At 38.2% G+C, this 23,376-nt stretch overlaps 2 protein-coding genes across 2 annotated transcripts; both read left to right on the top strand.

The window, feature by feature from the left end:
- Positions 1-655: 655 nt before the first annotated feature.
- LOC122544811 (putative G protein-coupled receptor 139) lies at positions 656-10,216 on the top strand. Its single transcript, XM_087979009.1, has 4 exons — positions 656-725; positions 5,268-6,168; positions 9,181-9,303; positions 10,039-10,216. Exons 1-4 carry the CDS (start codon positions 656-658, stop codon positions 10,214-10,216), a joined length of 1,272 nt encoding a protein of 423 aa, XP_087835135.1.
- A 3,346-nt stretch (positions 10,217-13,562) lies between these two features.
- On the top strand, positions 13,563-16,315 carry LOC148140698 (putative G protein-coupled receptor 139). The gene is made up of 2 exons (XM_087979087.1): positions 13,563-13,632; positions 15,393-16,315. The coding sequence occupies exons 1-2, from the start codon at positions 13,563-13,565 to the stop codon at positions 16,313-16,315; spliced, it is 993 nt and encodes a 330-aa protein (XP_087835213.1).
- Positions 16,316-23,376: the final 7,061 nt, after the last annotated feature.

Consider the following 23,376-nt stretch of genomic DNA (forward strand, 5'->3'; position numbering starts at 1 on the left):
CATCAGGTTTCACAGCTGTTGACAAACTCGAATATTTTCCACTTATACCACCATGCAAGATTTGTTTTGTATTGTATTTTGTTTCGAATCCTGCCATGATTTTATAATCATGGGGTCTCTGCAACGAGTTGAGAACTCGTGGCAACACAGCCCTCTGTCTCAACAAAACAATAAAAACTGACAGCCACAGTAATCGTGTAATTGATTGGAAAACATATCTTATATAGTGTTACCATGTAATAATAAAGGCAGAAAAATGTTTAAAGTAAATTGCCATTAATCCATCTCCAATCTGTCGATTTACTTTGACTTTCACCCTTCACAAACCTTGTATTTAATCTGGTCAGATTCAAACGTTTGCACTACTACTTTTGGAGTGCAGATGTTAAAATATTTTGCTTCCAAATATGATGACTTTAATGTTCTCAACTTCATCATTTTTAGAATGAGTATATTTCTGTAAAATATAATTGCTGAAGATGCAGGAGTAAACACGTTTCTTTCCACATGTTTGTTCAGGACAATCAAACTAATTGTAATTGCTTTGCAATGTTTGTGTTGCCGCTTGAGATTTCTCCTAAGCATAAAAGAGGCGACAAATTGACAGCAAGAGATCTGCGTAGACCGAAGACAGAGAAAAATATTCCTTCTGAAAATGGGAAATCCAGCAATCATACAGATAGAAAACATTTGTTACCCTGTTCTTGCAATAGTTGGGGTTCCAGGTAAGTGGCGAAAATTATTGAAATGATAATATTGTTACGATTACTTTTTAAGTGAATAACAAACTCTTCTGTGGCAAAATGTTCTGTTTAATTTTGATGTCATGATATTAGTTATCATCATCAATGAACCAATGTCAAGTCTCCATTTAGCTATCATACTGCAAATTGAATCATTTGAATTGCAAGACAACTTATTCATGAATTTGGAAGAATTCACATTTAAGTGCATTTAGAAGGAGATATATACATTAACGAAATAGTGGCTTCTGCGAGTTTAAACTGCAAAATGTTTGAAAAACTCTGATGGCCAGTAAAAATACGGTGTGTTCATCGCAAGTATTATGACATGGGATAATCGTCCTGCTGAATTGTAAAAAAGCAAAACAGAAAATATTTATCCAGTGCAGTAATCGGTAAATGTTCGAGTGGCCAAGAACCATTTAAAGTAAAAATTAACAACTTTATTTATTAAAGTACAACAAAGAATAATTACCTGACAAATGTGTGCAAGTCCTTACTCTAACCTCGCTTCTATAATACTAGTCCGATAAAACTCACAGTTAAGATTTACAACACAACACTTCTAATCTAAAAACAAGGCTGTTTTCGGTTCTTCTATTTGGATTTACCTGTGTCTTCTTTTCTTATTCTTAGGAATTTCATTTTCACCGATTACTGAGCAAAAAAGGTACTTTTCAGGCAGCTATTTTTTCAGGCAGTCTTTTACACGCTGGGGCTTGTCAGTTCTTCTCCCAAGTGTTCAGTTTTCCCTGGTCTATTCATCTCAAAGCATCTGATTATTTTGTTGATTTTAAGATTGTCAATACAATAAATTCAAACTAGATTTAAGTTTGGTATTTTTAGGGGTATAATTTAAACTGATTGTTCGAATTTGCATTTATTTTTTTGTCTCCAGGCAACGAGCTAATCGAGTTGTTCGACCAAGTGTTACATTGTCACATACTGTGAACACTTGTTGCTGTGTCCATAGTTCTGCTGCTTTTAAGTCTCTTAAGTATATCTACGTCTGCATAACAGTAAGGGTGATGATTAAAATTAAAAACATTGTTCACAATTCCAGAAAAAAAATTGAACTGGATGAATAATTATGTTTAATCGTAAAAAAAGGGGAAAAATGTCACAGTCCTCATGTGATTATTCTTCCAATACAGCTTCGACCAATGAACTCAAAAAGATGATTTTCTTTTATTTCATTCTTATGACATTTAATTCTACATTAGGAAAAGACTTCTGTTAATATCGTTTTTATATACATTTCACTACTAATACGTGAATGAGCACCTTACATCTGAGTCACGAGATTTGTCCGTGCTCAATTTGTTCAACTATCAAATTTTTACGTTTCTTAATGCTTTTAGTTTGTAAGAGTAATTGCTGAGCATGCCTGACCTGGTCTAAAATAGCGTGCCACCAGTTGACTCATCATCCTGCCTTGGAAATGCTTCAAACTCGCTGGATCAATGTCCTGGAACACACTCCCTCACACCATTTTACGTACCCAAACTAAATGAATGTCATCGGTTCAAATAGGCTAATTTCAAGGGCATACACGGATGAGCAAAAAAAAAAAACCTCAGGCAGCAATTCTCATATGTGTCATATGGTTGAATATATAAACAATCAGAAACTAAATGTTGGAGCAAAGATCGACTCACAATGATTCAATGATTTGAGAAACAGTGTCTTTGATGACTTAAAAAAGTGACTACTATGCTGAGTTCCGCAGCACCATTTTATGCTGGACCATTTCAGCTGGCTTTCAACACCAAATGCTTTGGTGTTGAAGCAATATTTCTGCAGAAAGGGAAGATAGGGTCGAAACGACCAGTCATTTATATTTCTTGTACGTTAATTTCGTGACAAAATAAGCATTTAATTGCGGAGAAAGAGCCTTTTAAATTTGTTATTTGTGCTGTTTATTGTATAGAGTATTAATTTTGTAATTATCAACAAAATTCTTCATTCGCATTCTGTCTTGATATTTTCTGTCATGTTCTTATAAGAAGAATTTCTGATTATTTTTCATCGAATATTAATTTTTGAACCATGTTAACAGATGGTAATTCATAGCATAGGAACTGCCAATATCAATAGGGAGGAAAATGGAGCTCGTGATCCAGTGCAAGTGAATGATAAGTTATGATTGTTACTTAATATGTTATGTGAATATGGCTACCTTCAGGCTGACTTATCATTGAAAAAAGGATAAGTTTTGTGATTTAAAAAAAGAATTGCAATACAAAAGTTAAAATGTATATCAAACTTGTGTCTTTTGTTTAGGAAACTGTGCATAATAATTTGTTATAGCCCAGCAAATGTATTTGGAAGCACTAACTTCCTGAGCGCTGCTCCACTGGGTGAAGGTTCAGCGCTTCTAAAGCTAGTGCATCCAAACAAATATGTTGGATTATCACTTGGTGTTGTGCGACTTTTAACTTCAGACACCCTACTCTGACACTGGCATGTCCAAATCATGCGCAAAATAAGTATGTCATAAAATGGTTTATAAAGTCGACCGCCTTACCTACTTGCACTTCTCTATGACTTTCACTAAAATGGAAGGAAATCATGACAATTAAAGGTTGTATTTCTCTGCGTGGTGGAATGTTATCTGAATGTATTTATACATCGATTTAAATCAGATTTATAAAGCTCTGAGGATGATTTGTTTCAGTTTCCTCGCAATATTTGTAGATATGGGATTTTACAAGCTGTTCAATGAAACAAGGGACAGAAACCCATTCTTTCAGAACAAAAGAACGATCTCGAAAAAAAAAAACGTGAGTGGCCTGGTTCCTTTCAGCGTAGTGTACAAATCCTGTTAAAAAAACTTCGATCTCAGGAGTGATATTAGCCTCGCAACTTGCGATTGAAATGAATCATGATTCGCCTTAATGTATCAGTGGGGAATATCAGATATAACCAAAATGAGAAGTCGACCATTCTATCCCTTGAGTCTACTAAATTTCCGAATGAACTTGACATTCAGGTTCGAATTCCACAGTCCTATGCACACCTGAAAAACGTTGATCTCTTTACTTACCATCTGTAAGTTACATTCCCTGAGCTCTTCCGCGGCCATTTGAAGAGGAGAGCTCAAATGCATAGGTCTATCGAAGAGACGACAGGTATATCCTTATTCCTGTCTGTAAGTAATGAAATCTAAGCGAGGAAATCTTATCTTCCCTTCTTTAGGTCCTTGATGTGCTTGGTAAGAAATTGAGATCCGAGCAGAGATCTCTGCAGGACATCACTTGTCACAGACAACCAATTAGATAAAGCCCAATTTATGCATTAACTCTGCTTATGGGCATCTACCCAATCGTCTATCAATGTGACTGTGTCACACCTGTGATGCAGACTTTTATTAATCACAACAATGTTTCTTGTCGCAGCTTATCAAATATCTCATGTAAAATCCAACTCCATGAAGTTGTGAATTCAGTTAAAAGCATAAGTTTAAGAAACCCAAGTCAACAATATTTAAAGGATGTTATAAATTTGTTATCAAAAAAGGGAAATTAGCGACAGACCAGTGCCTTGAGTGAGTGCAGAGTTTCTAGAAAGATATCAAACGCACACAGTCTCTGATTCCATGAAAGTCGTACTGTCTTTGCAGGTTTACAAAGTACATCGGCAATTGGTGTTAATCTCAACTTCCACTGGGTATTAATCTCGGGTAACAAAAACTTCTGAAGATCCTTCTGAACCTCCTGCGCCATTTCTTTTATTTTGCTCTAATCATTGATTCCTCCTAATCATTCTCTCTTTGTAGTTAAAATTTTCCAGCCCAGAAAATATCTGAGTAAGTCTCCGTTGCGTCCCCTGCAGTGGAATCACATCATCCTATAATGCTGGCTGCACAAACATTGGACCACAAGTTATGCTTAACTCATCAGTCATTCTACCAGAGAGTACAGATAAACGTTGAACTTCTAAGTGTGTTGATTTTTTATTCATTCATGGGAATAGGGCAGAACTGGACGGCATTTGTTGCCAGCTGCTAATTGATCAGAGAGTGTTAAGAGTCACATGCAGGCCAGATCAGGTAAGGATGGCAGTTTCCTTCCCTAAAGGGCTTTAGTGAACCAGTTGGGTTTTTCCAACAATTGACTCAGGGTCATCATTAGACTCTAAATTCCAGATTTTACTGAGTTGAGATTACATCACCTGCCGTGGTGGGAATCGAGCCCGATTCCCAGACCATTACTTGTGTCTCTGGAATAAGAGTCTTACGATAATATCGCTAAGTCATTGCCTTCCCTTCCAAATCAATATGAACACTATCAAGCGAAGGTCTCGTTTCATATTTCAGCGTTGTTACTGTATAGTTGAAATATTTTCATTATGGGATTGATGTTGAATGAAGTCAATATTCGACCAGTATCATTCTTCTAATGGATATCTTAAATTCATCAAGTCCAATGCGAACTGCATATATTTTTGCAATGAAAGTCAGTGTCGACTGATTTTCTTGTTTTTTTTGTCAGAATTACAAACTAGCTTTATGCTTGTTTGCAGCTAACATTGTAACAATTGTGATTCTTTCCCGTGGACGTTGCAACCTCTCCAAATGCATCACCCAATACCTAGTTGCCATGGCAGTCGCAGATTTATCTGTAATGGTATTCGACGTAATATTGTACGAGATTAAGGATTCATATTTTCCGTATTCATTCTTCAACTACACACCGATTTGCTGCGTGAACATATTCCTGATTATGGCTTCAGTTGATTGTTCTGTCTGGTTAACAGTCGCCTTCACCTTCGATCGATTTGTGGCCATTTCTTGCCAAAAGCTGCGAACAACCTACTGTACCGTTAAAACAGCAACTGTGGTTATTGCAGTGGTTTGCTCTCTGAGCAGTTTACAGTCTGTTCCGGGCTATTTTGCAGTTGAACCCCGAGAAATAATTGATAATGTACCATGGTCCTGCTCCATCAAAGCGAGCTTCTATACATTACCCATCTGGCAGGCATTTTGGTGGCTGGACACGATTTTAACTCCATTTGTCCCATTTGTTCTGATAATATTGTTTAATGCAATGACCATCAAACATAGTCAACAGGCTAACAGAATCCGACGTGCACTCCGAGGAAAATCTGGTGATCAGAATTGCAAAGATCCAGAAATGGAGACCCGCAGAAAGTCAATGATTATATTGCTTGCTATATCTGGCAACTTCATAATTTTATGGATTATAACATTAGTATCTTATGTATCTGTGCAATTTACAGGTGCGCAATTGTTAGTAGCAGATTACAACGACCCATTTACTCTTCTTGAACAATCTGGATATATATTGAGAACTTTGAGCTGCTGTACAAATACGTTTATTTATGCTGTTTCCCAGCGTAAATTCAAAGAAGAGTTAAAGAGTATGATTAAATGTCCTGTGGCTGCAATGCCTTTTTCACATAAGTTAGACAAATAATTTCACAGAAACCAGATAATAAAGATCATAATCTTATCAAATTACATCTCATTATACACTGGTACCAGGTTTCTTTTGCTGTGAGGTATTGACAAGACAAGTCGATAAATGCTTTAAAATTGGCTACTCTCTTGCTTTCACACATGTTGTTTGTTGGATGCAAGTAAAATGTGCTTCTTTCCCCCAATCCATTCCCACCAAATCTAAACAGAAACATTTTGTTAACATGGATTGGCACAGAAATATATACTTTTTGATTGTTCATGTGCGTTGGAATTAAATGTGGTGATTTGCATGATTTTCTTTGTTTTACCTATGAGGTTGTTTAATGTTGTTGTTAATTTAAAGTCTAAATGGATTACTCCCAGATGATACACTGTTTCCAATCCATGTACAAGTTTTAGCGTTTCATTGTCAGTGTAATCCCTGTTCCCATTAGTATACGTTCAAATAATTTAAATCAGAAATATAGGTAACAAATGTTATATTGATGTTGATAATTTCTGTAAAGACGCAGTAAACTCATTGTGATAGTGATGCCTTATGAGAAATGCAGCTGCCACTGACTTGTGCTACATTGAGGTGGTAATTTACATATCATTTAACACATACTGTCGACAGTTACAAATATACTCTTGAAGGTTAAACAGATAATCTGTAGATATAATCACAAAGAAACAGCAAACACATCAATAAAAGACCTTTTTTCCATTGTCTGTGCGATTTTTCTCTGTAGGACATGTTGAATTTTCAAGGAAAAGAAATCCCTTGATCCAATTAACATCAATTGGAAGGAGCTTTGTCGTAGTGTAGTTTTGTCCCTAATGCTGAGTCAATTGATTCAGATTTAAGTTATACCTGCTCCAGAAACGTGTACACGTCTGTACAGTTCAATTAGAAAATATGCTCACTATCGTTGAAGAGTTGTCTCTTCAGTCACCAGCTATTCTATGCCTTGTCCATTGCAATGATTAAATAAGGAGTAAATGTAAAGACAATTGTGAGGTGATCAGTGATATGTAGACATATCTGTTTAAAACTTATTGAGGCACCAGGCAACATGTTTCTGCAAACATAATTGGGTAACTATTACAATAAGACCGTAAGACCTTTTCCAGCCCTCCAACAGTATTTTAAAGTTAGGAATATTTTCAAATTGCTTTGGCCCCTGGGTTATCATTTCTTGGGCATATCGATCTCTTAATTAATTCCCACAGAGTCAAATGTCATGCGACTTCGAGATTTTCCCTATGCCCAACTCCTGTAATGCTGAAACGACGACAATCTTCAAGCTTTCAAAACAATGCATTGGAACTTTTCAACAGATAATTGAAAGTGATTCTTATGTACCTCAGCGTCACAAACTTTCTGTACATTCACTAAGATTATTATTGAAATGTGATTGAAATACACATGTCGAATTTTCAACAGATACAAATACAATTTTTAAATTGGAAACAACGAAACACAAGGCATGAATTCTTTGATTATCTTGTCAGGCTCAAAGCGAGTGAGCGATATTAGGGTGAACAAAACGTTCAGGGATGCAGTCTAGCCCCATTATTAAGCTGGATACATTTCCTTGTGCACAAAGTTTCCTTGCTGGCCGTTTGCACTGATAGTTGATTGTGCACATTCTTCAGTGGCTGAATTCCAGAAGTGCCCTGTAATTCATAAGTGTTCAAAAAGGTTAGTTCATATGAACATGCCAATGTTCATGTATGAAAATTACATGTGGTTGATGGACAAGTAGCATGTCACAATATTGGTGCCAATGTTGCGGTCTTCCTCAGCAAGTGGCGATTTGAACACGCCAAAAACATATTCTGGTTTCCACGTGGTATTTTAACGACAGCTGGTCTGGATATTTTTAATCAATCTGCACATATGTGCTTTGACGCACCTCTGATGCTTGTGGTAAATGATCCAGACCGTTTTGGCTCAAGTTAGAGACATTCCCATCATTCCACAAGAGCCTTTCTAACCAATAGTTTGCACAGTGAGTTTCATAAGGTCACAGCTAGTGGTGAGGTGAACTGCGAATAAAGAGCGTTTAACGAGGAAAAATGAGCATCAATTGGAAACTCTAAACAACCGCTTCCAAAATATGCACATAATGTGGGTAGGTGATCTTCATCGAAAAACGCTCCACCATTTCTACCACTCAACTTGCTTTACCCCATATGGCCCAGAGCCTGGTAATCCGATAGTCTAATGAAAGATCGTGGAGTTTGAATTCAATTTATTTTTGGCTTACAGGTGACTCTAGATCCACTGAAATGTGGTTGACTCTTAACTACGCACTGGGAAATTACGGATAGACATTATATGCTGACCTATCCAGTAATGTTCTCATCCCATGAATTATCGCAAAAAAATGATTCTGCACATGGTCCTATGACGTGGGCATTTGTTTTCATTACGCTAGTTGATATAAATTAGCATATCTCACAAACATCGTAACTCTTACGTCAAAATATTTTGATGTGATTCATGACTGTTTTCTTCGACTAATTGACCATCTTATACAGAAAATTATGACTTTTCCTTATTTTATCGTTATTGGGTGGATAAGCTGTCAATTGTTTTCCTTCGTTGTCAGATTAGTCGTCTTTCTAAATGTTTCGAGAGTTATACTCCGGCCATTGGCAGCAGCAGATCTACTCTTTCAATTATCTGAAATAATTATTTTTTGAATAAAAGAACATTGTCCGAAATTACATTTTGATTTACACTTTTCTGTGTTCCTTTAATTATGTCCTCACGTCTAATATAATTATTTACTCTGACTATTTCTACAATCGCGTTCAGCTTTGAATATCTATTTTCATGTGACTCCAAAATCCAAGAATCAAATAATCCACAGGAAAAAAATCGTGATCATAGCAACAATTTATGGGCTCTTTATTTTGCATAACATTGCATCTTCTTGTGTAAATAAATCAATAAAAGTAATACATAATGCACTGGTTTTCTTTTTTAAACCTTACGTGCGACAGTGAGCCCGCTCAGATGGCTTACGTCTGCCATCAGTCATATGTTATTGTCAACTACAGTCAGAAAAATACGAAAGATGCAGAGGAATTGAGCCATAGGAGAGCTATTGAAATGCGGCTCAGAACGTAATCTTGTGGTTTTAATTTATTGGAAGATATCTGTCAAATTCTGTGAACAAATTTGACGACAGTGACTACGACCATTGCAGCAAATTCGAATAAAATTGTTCAGCTTTTCTGTTGTTACACTAACGGAGGCATTTACGCAGTGACACAGACAAAATTTAGAAATTACCTAAAGAAAGTGATTAGGACTCTCTGAAGTGAACAAATAAGCAAAATAATTACCAGTCCCAGTAACTTGAGAGTCTAGTCGAAACCTCGCTGTCTAGTGCTTCAACTGTCAAATCTGAAAATTTCTGCTAAATAGTCTCCAGGGTACAGCAAAATAAAACGCAGACTGTTTCTTACTAAAATTGGCAACATTGTTGCTCTTTCAATGCACAACATTTATTTTTAACCATAGTGTTTCATCATCATAATACCCTGACGCTCTGTTATATGGTAGAGAATAAATTAAATTATTTAAGTTTCCCCAAAAATCTGCATCATTTGTATGTGGCCAGAAAATTTCAATGATTCAATCTCTCTCTCTCTCTCTTATTATGAACATGTAACATGCAGAACCACACTAAATTCTCAGCGACGTAGGCTATGGCGAGCTGAGTTATAGAATTGTGCACGATATAATCTCATGGCAATTTCCCCAATTTGCACAAGCTAAAGACTAAACATTTGAAACCGATCAATGATTTCCAAAGTGAAGCACTTATTTTAGTTGAATGCGTGTTTATCATTCAGATTGCATGCTTTACCAAACTCAACATGTAAACTACCTATCCGGAAAATTCCAGTTGGAAGCCAGAGAAGGTTGCTGATGGATCCTAATCACCACTTGCTCCAAATGATATTCGTTCAAGTGGCATTCAAGCGGAATTCACCAGGCACAAATATCTCCAGAAACCTTCAAGGGCACTGATCACATACACCACCCCTTCTTGGACAATGATTTCCAGCATGTGCCAATCACTAAGACACCTCAGGGTACATGTGGAATACATTTGTAAAATGGTATTAATCTTCAATGCTTCAGCTCGGGCTGCATCCACATCCACAATTGTAGTCCTTCAGCAATGGCACTTTGCACTCAGGGCAGCCAATGAAGTAATGGTCTGAACCAGGCTACATCTTGATGTCATAGCATTCACCGATTCTAAGTCTTTTTGAATCGTCATAAAATCACTGATTAAACTTGTTTGGCTGTTTTCATTTTCCTCACTCAGCCAGCGATACCTGGCTCACTTATTGCTGACTTTATTGACGTTAGCATAACCATAAAATATTGGAGCTTGTCATGCTTGCCAGCAGGCCTTTGTCCAGTGATGAGGAAACAACACTTGCTTCGGGTTTTCTGCTGCATCAAGTGAAGTGGAACTCCTGTTTTGGGCAGTCAGAATCAGCATCCGAATGACAGGCAGCACACAATCCATTTTGACACTGATTGTCCTAATATCGGGATTATGGACATGGAATAAAAATCAAACATCTTTATGGAAGATTAGATCAAGTGGTTTCGCTGTTGAAGTTGTTCCGGAGCAGAGGCTTAACAAGTGAACAAGTAGGCAGAGCAGAAAACGTGCCGAATGAGTAATATTTCAAGTTTGGATTAGGTAGTTTGTGGGGGGAATATGCGATATAGATTAGCGATAGTAGCAAAACACAAGACTTGGTGAGGAACTGGTGCAATATGAGGCACAGATGGAGTGTCAGTTAACAGAGAGACGTAATGTCATTTTGGCAGAGCGCAAACTGACGTTGAACCTTTTCCAATAGGTCTGGGCATTTTTTTCAAAGCGCTGAGACAAATCCTACATGGCGAACAAGCTCGGAACAGAATGGCATAGCACGATGGCACTTCTTCCACAGCTCCTCTTGAGAAAATCTAACTGTCCACCATTCAGTTTCAGCTGGATCTCCAAGTTCTTAACGTAAGATAGGAAAAAAAACCCTCTGTCTGTCACTGCAGATTGACCGTGCTTGTCGAGGTTAAAGTGAGGATTGCAGATGCTTGAGATTAGAGTCGATAGTGTGGTTCTGGAAGAGCGAAGTAGGTCAGGCAGCATCCGAGGAGCAGGAAAATTGACGCTTCAGGCGAAAAGCCCTGCATCGGGAAATCCTGCTTGTCCAGCTGCACATCAGCCTATTAAAAATAGTGACACCACCAAGGATTTCGTTCACTTCTGCGATCTTCAGTGAGTCGCCAGTTGTTTAGGAAACACAGCGTGGCACGTTGCTCCTTTCAGGGCTCAAGTTGCAGATAAACCGAGAGTTTGTTCACACATGGCAGAAAACTCGCTCGACCTCACTGACAGTGTCAATGCACCAAACTCGACTCGACACACACTTCAGCAAAATAGGTACACTCTGCTCTAAGTAGCATGTCCTAAGCTATCTTAATACCTCATTTGGAACAAGTTGCTATTCGCTAGGCCCAGTGATGGTCAGTGAACGATTTTTTCCGCCATCACTGCATATTGTGTTCTTTAAATATGTAGCAAAATTATAAATTACTGCAAACGAAATTTACAGTTTTTTTTTTCATTCACATAATTCACTGGCACTAGCAAGACCGTCTCCAATTACTAATTGCCCAAAGGAAATTTTAGAGTCACCACATTCCTGTAGACCTAAATAACATGTATGCCAGACCAGGTCAGGATGACAGTTTTCTTCCTAAAGGACATTTGTGAACCAAATGAGTGTTTCTAAAAATCGACAACGGATTCTTGGTCATCGTTAGCTTTAATTCTAGATATCCATCGAATTCAAAATCCAATATCTGCCATGCCAGGACTTTAAAGTAGTCCCCCAGAAAATTGCTTGGATCTCTGGATTGGGAGCTAGCGAAAAGATCACAAGGCCATTGCACCTCCCACCCCGCCCAAACTTTAATATTGTACTTAGTAGAATAATTAATATAATAATTTTATGATTATAAGTAATATATACATATGATTTACAGATTCGACAGCAGTGAATTAATTAAACATAATCTGTTGCTGAATAGTCTCCTCCAATCCCTCTGTTGCCACGAATTACAGGGTCGTGACCTGCCACATGATTTTAAGATTGAGATTATAAGATTTAATTCCATATTACCCGTGAATTTCGCCTTAACGCTAAGATGACAAATTCACGAGAATGTAATTGAATTGGAAATTGATTTCTAAATGAAAATAAAGGCGAGCATTGGTTTGCTTGACTCAGTGGCAACTTGCACTGTGGCCATTATTGCTGGCATGACAGCAAAGTAACTCGGAATCATGGAATAAATAATTTGAATTTAGAAGTGATATTAACTTTTTGAAAATGTAATCATGCAATGTAAATCAAAAAAGAACAGTATTTTGGCAGGAGGTTGCAGCAAAAAGACAACAAATGAACACAGCAACTGCATTTTAATTCCAGATGACATGACAATTCCATACTTTCTTTCTGTATACAAAAAGTTATCATGCGGTGCAAGACTTCAATGGATCACACCACTTCAATTGCGTACACAATGCTCTGATCCATTTTGTTTGGCAATTATGGAAGTTAACAAGAATGGGCTGAGACTTCCAGGTGTTTGGTAAATTTCACATCTAATATTTTTTGTGAGGAGCCGAGATCACAACAGACTAGTTCCTATATTTAATCGTGTCAACATCTTGAATATTGCAATATGTCAGTTCATCGCTTTCACACTGTTTAACATACTGTATACCACCTTCTGGACATAATTTTGGAAGCTTCAATCTCACGTATCTCAAATATGTCCTTCAACAGATTTATTTTGTGTTCAAGGCACCAGAGTATGCTCCTTATTTTTAAGCAACCAATTGCCACGGACACTCCACAAATCTGAATGTTTATTCAAAATAGAACATAGAACATTGAACATTACAGCACCGTGCAAGCTCTTCAACCCTCGATGTTTTGCCGACCTTTCATCCTACTGTAATATCAAACTAACCTTCAGGTTCAAATCCCTCTAACGCTGTTTTTCATTGAGAGGGATTAAAATAGGTGAAATCAAAAATACAACCACAACAACTTTCTAAGATCTCATATTTGAAGGTGATGTAATGAAGCAAATATTCTCAAGACAGTCGAAGTGAAAATGACTCATGCTCAATGCGATTGTTCAAAAAGTTGAAACTAATGCCAGTCATTGTGGAATTCTGCAATAGTCCTTTGAGGATTCTGCAGACGTATAAGAAATCCTTGCGAACACTGAATACCTGCCTGCATAGAATCGTAAAACAGCTACTTTCAGTGCAGCAATGGAACAACCGATTATCATACAGATAGAACGTATTTATTACCCTATTCTTGCAACCGTCGGCATCCCGGGTATGTCTCTGAAAATCCGTTGTTAATTGTTGTTAATTCTATTTAATGCGATCACAGCTCCTGCTGACGATCAGATGCTTCGTTTTTAAAGTGTTTGATGTGCAGAAAGTAATTGCTATCATTCACCAAACAACAACAACTTTTACATCTCAACTCGATTGATTTAACTGGCAATATTATCTATTCCAATGTTGGAATGTCACCTGTATTTTATTTTCATTTGTTGACAGAAGTTGACATATTAAATTTACCTTCGCTTTTGGAAGAGTAAATGTAAACTTTAGATTGTTATAGATACTCAGATTGTCTAAAAGAATGTGCTAAGGGAGAAGTGAGAAAGAGCAAGTGTCACATTTCCTGAAAGAAATCGACCTCAGTCTAGAATTTTACTCCACTCCTCAGAGAAGCTGCTGGAGCTACTGTGATTGTTTTTCGCATTTTATGAGGAATGCAACATATTTCGAGCACATGAGCAGGGGAATGAGATCAACAAATTCCACTTCAGTCAGCGACTTGTTTACACAGTTTTACCTTGAATGAATGTATACTATTCACTATAGCTGATCTTTGAAACAAGTGAATCTACATACTTCTTTTAGCTTGTAAAACAAACACTGTCTTCAAAGCAGCTTAAACTTAATACTTTTCCTTCATTTAAGTCTTTTGATCATGTTGTCACTAGCCTCCAGTACAGGTGAGATTAGAATGTGGATGTACTGACTTAGAACTGGAGTCTAACACTGCAGCAGAACACCTGTTTGCAGATGTAACCTATATAGTTCAGGCGTGTGTATTTGACAGTCATCCATGTGGGGCCTGAACAAAACACTCTATCAGTTTGATCTACTTTGTCCACTTATTTCAACTCTGCTGAAATGAAACCACGCAATTTTCGGCTTTTTTAAAATCCTCATGAGTTCTTTACTGAACTGCGTATATCACCAGCTGGATCTTTCAGTTACACCATGCTGATTGGATATTTCCGTGAAGATGTTTCATCTGTATGGGCTTTTCCATTGTTGCACAGGAAGTGGCTGTCTGTTTTATGATTTCATAAAGGCAGGTCTTCAGTTTTCACTCGGGTCTCTTACATATCTGGAGAATCCTAAAAACACTATTGAGAATTTCAGAGTAACAAGGAACGTATTGGTTCACATGATCTCAACATTCTGCATTAAGTCACAGGTATATTGTAATGGGTTTCCTTTGCCATTTTTATGCCGTCGATAAAACGTCCTCTTTTTTAAATTTTACCATCAGTCTTTAATAAAGCATATCATCAACGTTTTGCCTTTCCTTTACAAAACCAGAAAGTGGGGTATTTATAATTGCCAAGTGTGGGTTTGTTTATTCAATTGCCTAGTAGCATCTTTCAAATGGAGAAGCTTCTGGAATATCGGATACGTTCTAAGTTCAACTATGGAAATTGATACAAATATCAATAGGCTGCAGTCAGAAATGATCGAACTCATTTAACGTTAACCAGATCAATACAAAGCAATCTGAAGTCATTGAATATCCTTGGGTTGTGGACACATTATCGATTGAAATTAACATTTTCGCCCTTTTACTCGTAGAAAATCATGGGAACAGTCTTTCCAGAGAACAAAACTATTTCATCTGATTTCATTATTTTGAAGCTCTCACAGAAGTGTAAGCACCAGAATAAACCACACTTGATTCCTTAAAGAGCATAAATGTTCACTGATTAATAACTCACTATGGTAAGAGTGACATTTTTTTTCTTTGGTTCCTTTCAGCTAATGTGGCAACAATTACGATTCTTTGGCGTGGACGTTGTGACCTCTCCAAATGTGTCACTCGATACCTGGTGGGCATGGCAGCTGCGGATTTATCTTTGCTTCTATTTGCTGTAATACTATATGAGATTAAGGATTCTTATTTTCCACATTCATTCCTCAACTACACCCCAATTTGCAGCCTTAACATCGCCCTGTATCTGGTTTCTGTTGACTGGTCTGTCTGGTTTACTGTCGCATTCACCTTTGATCGATATGTCGCTATTTGTTGTCAAAAGCTCCGAACAAGCTATTGTACTGTCAAAAGTGCAAATGTGGTTATGGCAGTGATATTTTCTTTGAGCATCTTACAGACCATGCCACTCTATTTTATATTCAAACCTCGTGAAATAATTGATAACTTACCGTGGTCCTGTGGTGTGAAAACAAGTTTCCACACGTTACCAGTATGGATAGCGTATTGGTGGTTGGAAACTATTTTAACCCCGTTTCTTCCTTTTGTTTTGATATTACTATTGAATGCAGTAACTATCAGGCACATAGTGCAGGCAAACACTGTCAGAAGGGGGCTCTGGCGAAAGAACAAAGGTCAGAATCTTGATGACCCTGAGGTGGAGAGCCGGAGAAAATCAATGATTATATTGCTGGCCATATCTGCCAATTTTGTACTTTTATGGAGTGCATCTTTTTCATTCTATATTTCTGTACAGTTTACAGATGCCGAATTTTTAGTAACAAATTACAATGACCCATTTACTATTCTGGAACAATCCGGATATATTCTCAGAACCTTGAGTTGCTGCACAAACACCTTTATATATGCAGTTTCCCAGCGAAAATTCAGAGATGAGCTAAAGCTAATGATTATGCATCCCCTTACTGTTGTATTGCATTTATGTAAGTTACGTTTCTCACTGAACTAAATGACAAGTCTTAGAATCTTAGTAATTTGTGCCTTGGGCCGACAAATCGTGCCATCTTCTGTCCCTTCTCTTCTTCCTGTCCAGATACATAAATCCTAATTTTCCAACATATCCCTTTTGCCATGATTTCCCAATCACAGTGCATTTTCTGTCCCTTTGGCGACATTTTGCAGCCGTCCAAATTCTTCCTTTGTTATCTTTCTCTGTAGGTTCACTAAAGGTGAGATCAAAGAAATCGGTACAATCTATCAATTTGTTTCTATATATCGTCAGTAATTAAAACTCGTGCGGATCTGAACAGTGCTGCTACAATTTCAAACGTGAAATGAAATTATCTGGGTCTTTCGTTCTTCTCAATTAACTCGCAAAATATCGATGCAAATGGGGGTCGGACGTTGGGTGGGGATGGACGGGGAGTGGTGTTGGTGCTACGGGGTTGGGGGCCGATTGCGGGAAGAGGTTAGATGGTGTTGGGGGCAGGCAGGGACCGGGTCGGAGTGGACGGGATTTGGGAGAGGGCGGTGGGGCAGGTTTGGAACATATTGGGTGGGGCGGGCAGGCGGTGCGAACGGATGGGGCGGGGTTTCACGCTCAGTGTACTTTTGCCTCGTCTCCTGAACGGGGAGCAGACCTCACAGAAAACTCCGAGCCCCAGGGAAAATCAATTAACTCAATAATCAATTACGCACACAAAACAGTGCCGACCCATTTCATCCAGATGATCGAGCTTCCTCTATACAGTGCCATGGCATGTGGATTAAAAACTTTGCAGCACTTTCATGGAGAAACTCATCCTATCTCAATTGTAAATGGACGCTCTTTTACTCAAACAATCCGACCCATTGAGCTCGTTTCTGCCCCGTCCTTTCAACATTTTCACGTAATTTGTGACATAATCCTCACTATATTCTCACTATAAATTTATTCCTGATCAAGGGCTGAAAACCAAAATGTCAACTCTCCTTCTCTTTTCGTGCTGTCTGACCTGCTGTTCTTTTCCAATGCCACACTTATTGAAGTTCGTTCATGTCTACTCAGTGCACAGAAATCAGAAATGAAAGATTTGTTGGAGATAAATCACGACAATTCCTGGCACAAGGCCAAAGTCTGTACCTGCAAAGGATTTTGTAGCACTTCAATTGCTCGGTTTCAGTTTATCTTTTGTGCTACTTCATGGATAAAAGCTAATCCATCTTGTAACTGACCATGATGTAGCGACAATAAGTTAAATTGTGGGATTGTGGTTGGTGAATGGTGCTCGGTCGTGGGACCAAGAGGAAAAAAATTGTGATAGCTGGCACAGATATTCCAATATGCAACATTGTTACTATGCGAAGCTACTGGACAGTTATAGCGTAGAGAAACCCTTTGGGCTTGGCTGAACTGACATGGCCACATTGAACGGTGGATCAGTTTTCAATTGCTCAATAGCGTACTCTTGCTCAACATTCAATTTGTCGATGAACTCTATGATACTAATCTCAGTATTACCACATTCCCAGAAGCTTTGCCATTGTTTTAAAGTTCCAACGCAGTAAAAGTTAAAAACCACACAATAGCAGATTATAGTTCAATAGGTCTATTTGGAAGTATTAGCTTATGAGGCACTGCGTCTTCATCAAGTGCTTATGGAACCGGACCATAAAACACAGAAGTTATAGCAAAAGGGTTAAAACAGTTTGATTCCTTACAATGTAGGAACAGGACTTCGGCCCAACATGTTCACACTGACACTCTGAAGGTTAACTCACCCAGATCAATTTCCCTCTGACGAATGCACCCAACACTATGGGCAATTGAGAATGGCCAATTCACCCGGCATATTTTTCGAACCTAGAAGGAAACTGGAACAAGCCCATGCAGACAAAGGGAGAATGTGTAAACTCCACACAGGAAGCCACCCAAGGCTGGAATAGAACCTGAGTCCCTGGTGCTGTGAGGAAGCAGTGCTAACAACTGAACCACCCTGCCACCCCAATGTCATGCAGTTGTAATGATATTTTAAACACAGAAGCTTTCATCTTTTGGAATGGGTTTTGCTGGTTTCGTTTTTTTTAAATATGTTAATTCCAGAACTCATTTTAAGTTACATTCTTAAAGTAGTTCCAGCTTTTCTAAAAAAATATGTGGCATCTCAGCTAAGGCAATTCATTGAAGCTGTGATGATAAAGGCTGTCTGTGTTACAATGTTGAGTCAGACTGGTTCTATTCCTGAAGTGGGACTTACAGAATCTTACATGGCTACATGCAGGTTTTTGAACAAAATAATATGTAATTCTGCAAATACAAATTCAATCCATGAACAGATGTGCAGCAGAGACAGAGTATATGTGTGCAAGTGAGCGTGAGCATGTGGGTGTTAGCACATGTGCAATAGTGTGTGTATGTGTGAGTGTGACCTTGGTCAAATTTGTGTGTGTGATGGGGTATATGCCTGTGAGAGTGTACGTGGATGGGTGTCATTGCAGGGAATGTACGTGTACATACAGGAGAGAGTTTGTGTATGAGAGAGGGTCTGTGAGAGTGGACGAATATGTATGAGTGTGTATATGCGTGCTTGTGTGTGTCTGTGAGAGAATGGATAGTGCAGTGGGGTCACTGTGACATTAACCTAAGTTCACGGTTGAGGCCATCTCCATCGGTACCAAACTTGGCTATGTGATTGGCCGCTTTGTACTCATCCCGAAGTCTGGCTTGGAGGATGTTCCCCCAAGGTCCGAGGTCAAATGTTCCAGACCGCTGGAGAGTTTCCCAACTGGGAGAGAAAACTTTCACTTAGTGATTGTTGTGTGGTGTCCATTCATCCGGTTGTTATAGAGTTTGTTCTGTCTCGCCAATGTACCATGCCTCAGGGCATCCTTGCCTGCATCATATGAGATAGACAACTTTGGCAGATTCACATGTGTACCTGCCGCGCATTTATTGGACGTGCCCCTACATGTAATAGTACAATGATGGTATCCATGCCGACACTCTGATACATCTGACAGCGGCTGCTGTGACGGGATTGTACGGTGTTGTAGTCAATGTTTTCTTGAAGACTGGGCAGTTTGCAGTCAACACTGATCTGTTTGAGCTTTGGTGGTTGTTTAAAGGCGAGAAGTGGAGGCGTGGGGAAGGTCTTGGTGAGGTGCTCATCTTCAACGATTATGCGTTGCAAGCTGTGAAACGCAAAGCTCTCTCACACACACACGCACATGCAAGCACACAAACACATGGAGACACATACACACTCCTACATAAGCACACACTCACGCAGACCGCCTCTCATACACAACCTCTCCCACATGCATACCACACAGTCAAACCCACACACGCACCCTCTAACATGTTTATACTCCATCACAATCATACACGTACTTGAACAAGCATACACACACTTTCACATGCACTTACTCCTACTTGCACAAACTCACATGGACGCACTCTGTCTCTCATGCAGATATGTTTATGGTTTGAATTTGTATTTACAGAATTGCATGTTATTTTGCTCAAAAACTACATAAATACACGTAAGATTCTGTTAGTGCCACGTTGCAAATAGAACCAGTCTGACTCAACATTGATACTCAGACAGATGTTAACCTCACACCATGAATGCATAGTCTGAGCTGAAATGGCACCTATTGTTAGAAAAGCTAAAACTATCTTGAGAATGTAACTTTAAAGGAGTTTTGGGATTTACACATTAAAGAACAGAAACTCGCAAATCTCATTCTAAAAGATGAAAGACAAACTAAGTTTGTTTAAGATATCATTATAACTGTAAGCCTTTTGCTATAAATCAGTGTGTTATGGTCTGTTTCCAAAAGCAGCTGATGAAGTGGCAGCACCTCGAATGCTAGTGATTCTAAATTAATCTGTTGACCTATAACCTGGTGTTATGAGATTTTCAACTTTATCCATCCCAGTCCAACACCGGCACCACCAAATCACGACTGAGGCTAAAAGGAGTACGTCTGCAACTAAGCACATGACAGAAGACTGCTGGTTCCGTCTGGCTAACGTTTGGAATAAAAATCAAACAGGACTTTGTTTTATTCTCAAATAACTGGTGTTCATTCAGTGAAAGTTTTAGTCGCTCATGTCAAATGGACGCTAAGTATTCAAATTCAATTAAAATGGTGAAGCACCAATATTGGAGCAGATCGAGTTTCAAAGATTTTGGAGGACGTTCCAGGGCTAGATATTTCACGGAGAAAATTAGAAATCCAGCACGAATAAGTGGGGCTTTAACGACATGTTATGACTCAATGTAGGTGTTAGCATCAGTGTGTTGCTGAGAAGTTTCATGGAAAAGATGAGTGATCTGGCTTGACTAATTCTGTCACTTGATTGTCAGATACAGCGTTTTCTTTATTTAATCAGAAATATTTCACAAGTTCAACGGTCATTTGATAAAGAATTTCCATTATTATAATAGACATATATGATACAAAGCAATACAATATTTTGCATTTTCCTTTATTATCTATTTGTGAATAAAAGATGAAGCTACCAGCTTAAAATTTTGTGTGAATAAAACATAAATTGCAATCACGAATCTTCCTACACCCTGCCGTCTGTACAAATCTGAAAATACAGACTAACTTTAGCAAACAATGTAAATATATTCCTGAGTTTGAAACTATGATTTATGTTGATTGCTCTGAACATTATGAATGGTTATAGGGGAAAGTGTTCCAATTCAAACCGTTCATAACGCAAAAAGTCGTAACGCTGGTTCAGAATTTAAAAGGCATTCCTTGATTAATCAAAATAGAACTGTTGGCGTGGAGTTTTTACATTCTCCTCTGTATCTACTCCACCTTAAATATACGTTAAACAATAGTGCATCCATTACCTTTTGAGAAAGGGAATGATAAAGTTTCACCACCCTCAAAGAGAGAAAAGAAAATCTATTTCCTCATCTTTGTTTTATTCGTGTGCTTGCAAATTTTAAGCTATGACTCGCTAGTTCTACACATTACCCCAAGAAGTCCCGTCCTTTCAATTTGACATGACAAAATCCCCTCAAGATCTTAAATACTTCAGGTCAGTCACCTCCCAGATTTTGAAAGTGCACAGGGCACAGGCCTACCCTGGCTAATCTTTGCTCAAAAGTTGATCCACTTATTCCTAGCATTAGGCTACAATACTTACCTGATTAGTTTCCAATGCATGAACATTCTTCCATACGCATGCAAATCAGTAATATACACAGTATTCCAGATACATGCCCACCAATGCTGTACATAATTGCAGTTTCACCTCCCAACCATCCCACAATTTTTTCCGCTCAATAACGTGTGACATTCAATTAGCTTTCCTGATTGTTTGTGATAGCTTCACATCAGCGTTCGGCAATCCATGCACGAGGACACGCACGTTAATCTGTTCCTCAGATTCCTGCAACCACTTATCATTTACATGATATGTTTTTTTTTGCTTCCTCTTCCAAAAATCAACTATTTCATACACCACATGCTGCACGCCTCTCCAATTCTATTCCTTTTTCTCCAGATCTTTGCTAAATCACATGGACAACTAAGTCCCCCTTCGAGCTGTTTATGTCCTCTTCATTGTACATATGTACTTGAAAAAAGTGCCAATCTGTTGGTGCTACCAACTTTCTTTCCAAGCAACGTAAAGTAAATGCCTAGCCTGTGTTAAGTTGAACACAAACAATGAATTGCATGGAAGCCCTGCAGTTCGTGCAGCTTCAAGCCGAAACAGCATTAGCTAATACATGATGCCCTGGAAAAGAGGCCCCACAAATACCTGCATACTTGATGATAGAGAAACCCAAGGAAAGCTAAAATAATTCCAATAATCTTCTGTCAAGTGAACAGTCGAATGGAAGATTTATCTCAACTTATTCGTCAGTTGCTCAGCATTACAAATGATGTTACTGAGTGAATTAAGTTTGGTCCAGGCGTGTTTGAGACATGCCTTAAGGAACTGAAGTACTGAAAGTATATGCAACCTGACAATGTTCTAGCAATAGTAGTGAGGGTGTACATGAAAGGTTAACCAGCCAAACTGATGCAAAACTGGCAATGTGGATATTTCAGTAAATATAATAAATATAAATAAGTACGTCTAAAATAAAATGTATCCAATCCTTCTAATCATTTTACTCTTAATCCTGATAAAGTGATGGAATTAATTATCAAAAGTACTGTCCAACTGCAATTTCTCAGGGGTTGGGGATTTTATGTCAGAAAATGATTTCTTTCCTTAATACATGAGAAGATGCAAATACGCTGTGCAATGGATTATTATAAATGTGGAAGAATGAATGCAACTCAAAACAAAATCACGAAGAACAGCACCATTCAGCCCATCATAGCTTCAGCTGTGCGCGCCATGTGTAATATTCACTGCAGCAAAGGTTGGATTGGTGATCTGAAATCTCGTTCCTTACCTGTCATCTGCATTATTTAAAATGACAAGGGAAGCCAATGCATGGAAGCAATGCCAACTGCAGATTTTGCTACAAGCCACACATTCTTCAAATTTGGATCTATTTTGTCATTTGTAACACCTGCGTCGTTATGTGAATGGATCTATATTTTTAAGTGAACTGTGGGCCTATTTAATGTACAGAGGACTGCAGCCTGTCAAGGAGGTAGCTGACAGGACACTTACTTATCTGTAAAGAAGTGACATTTATCAGTTTGCATTATCTTTCATATGGATACGTGTTTACCTTTAACAGTCATCTCGGCCACACAAGGTTTTCGACAAATGTTATGTGCGTAAATGTCATTCCTGAATGAGTTACACACCTTTGTATTTTATTTCCTTCTGAGCTTATATCAGGTATGCACAGCGCATTGAGCAGATATATTTATGCTTCGACAGTACTTAGAAATGTATTTTCAGAAAATAATCTTCTGAATTAGTACTGCATCACATGTGCCTGCAACAACTTTGTAGTTCCATTTTCAGTCTTCAAATTAATTAATTTCTTCTTGAATGTTTTGTGATATATTTGCTTTTCCTGACTGGAGCTCTTTGACCAATGGTAATCAAAAAGGATCATTACTGGAATATCTAGTATTTGGAATTTATATATC

This window comes from Chiloscyllium plagiosum, unplaced genomic scaffold, assembly GCF_037043375.1.
Source record: "Chiloscyllium plagiosum isolate Xiang-an unplaced genomic scaffold, Cpla_swu_hap1 HiC_scaffold_35, whole genome shotgun sequence".
NCBI classification, from domain to species: domain Eukaryota; kingdom Metazoa; phylum Chordata; class Chondrichthyes; order Orectolobiformes; family Hemiscylliidae; genus Chiloscyllium; species Chiloscyllium plagiosum.

Coding starts and splice junctions, on each gene's coding strand:
- LOC122544811 (XM_087979009.1), top strand. CDS start 656: ATGGGAAATCCAGCAATCATACAGATAGAAAACATTTGTTACCCTGTT. Junction 726..5,267: donor TGCAATAGTTGGGGTTCCAG/GTAAGTGGCGAA, acceptor GCTTGTTTGCAG/CTAACATTGTAACAATTGTG. Junction 9,304..10,038: donor ATTGAAATGCGGCTCAGAAC/GTAATCTTGTGG, acceptor TTTATCATTCAG/ATTGCATGCTTTACCAAACT.
- LOC148140698 (XM_087979087.1), top strand. CDS start 13,563: ATGGAACAACCGATTATCATACAGATAGAACGTATTTATTACCCTATT. Junction 13,633..15,392: donor TGCAACCGTCGGCATCCCGG/GTATGTCTCTGA, acceptor GGTTCCTTTCAG/CTAATGTGGCAACAATTACG.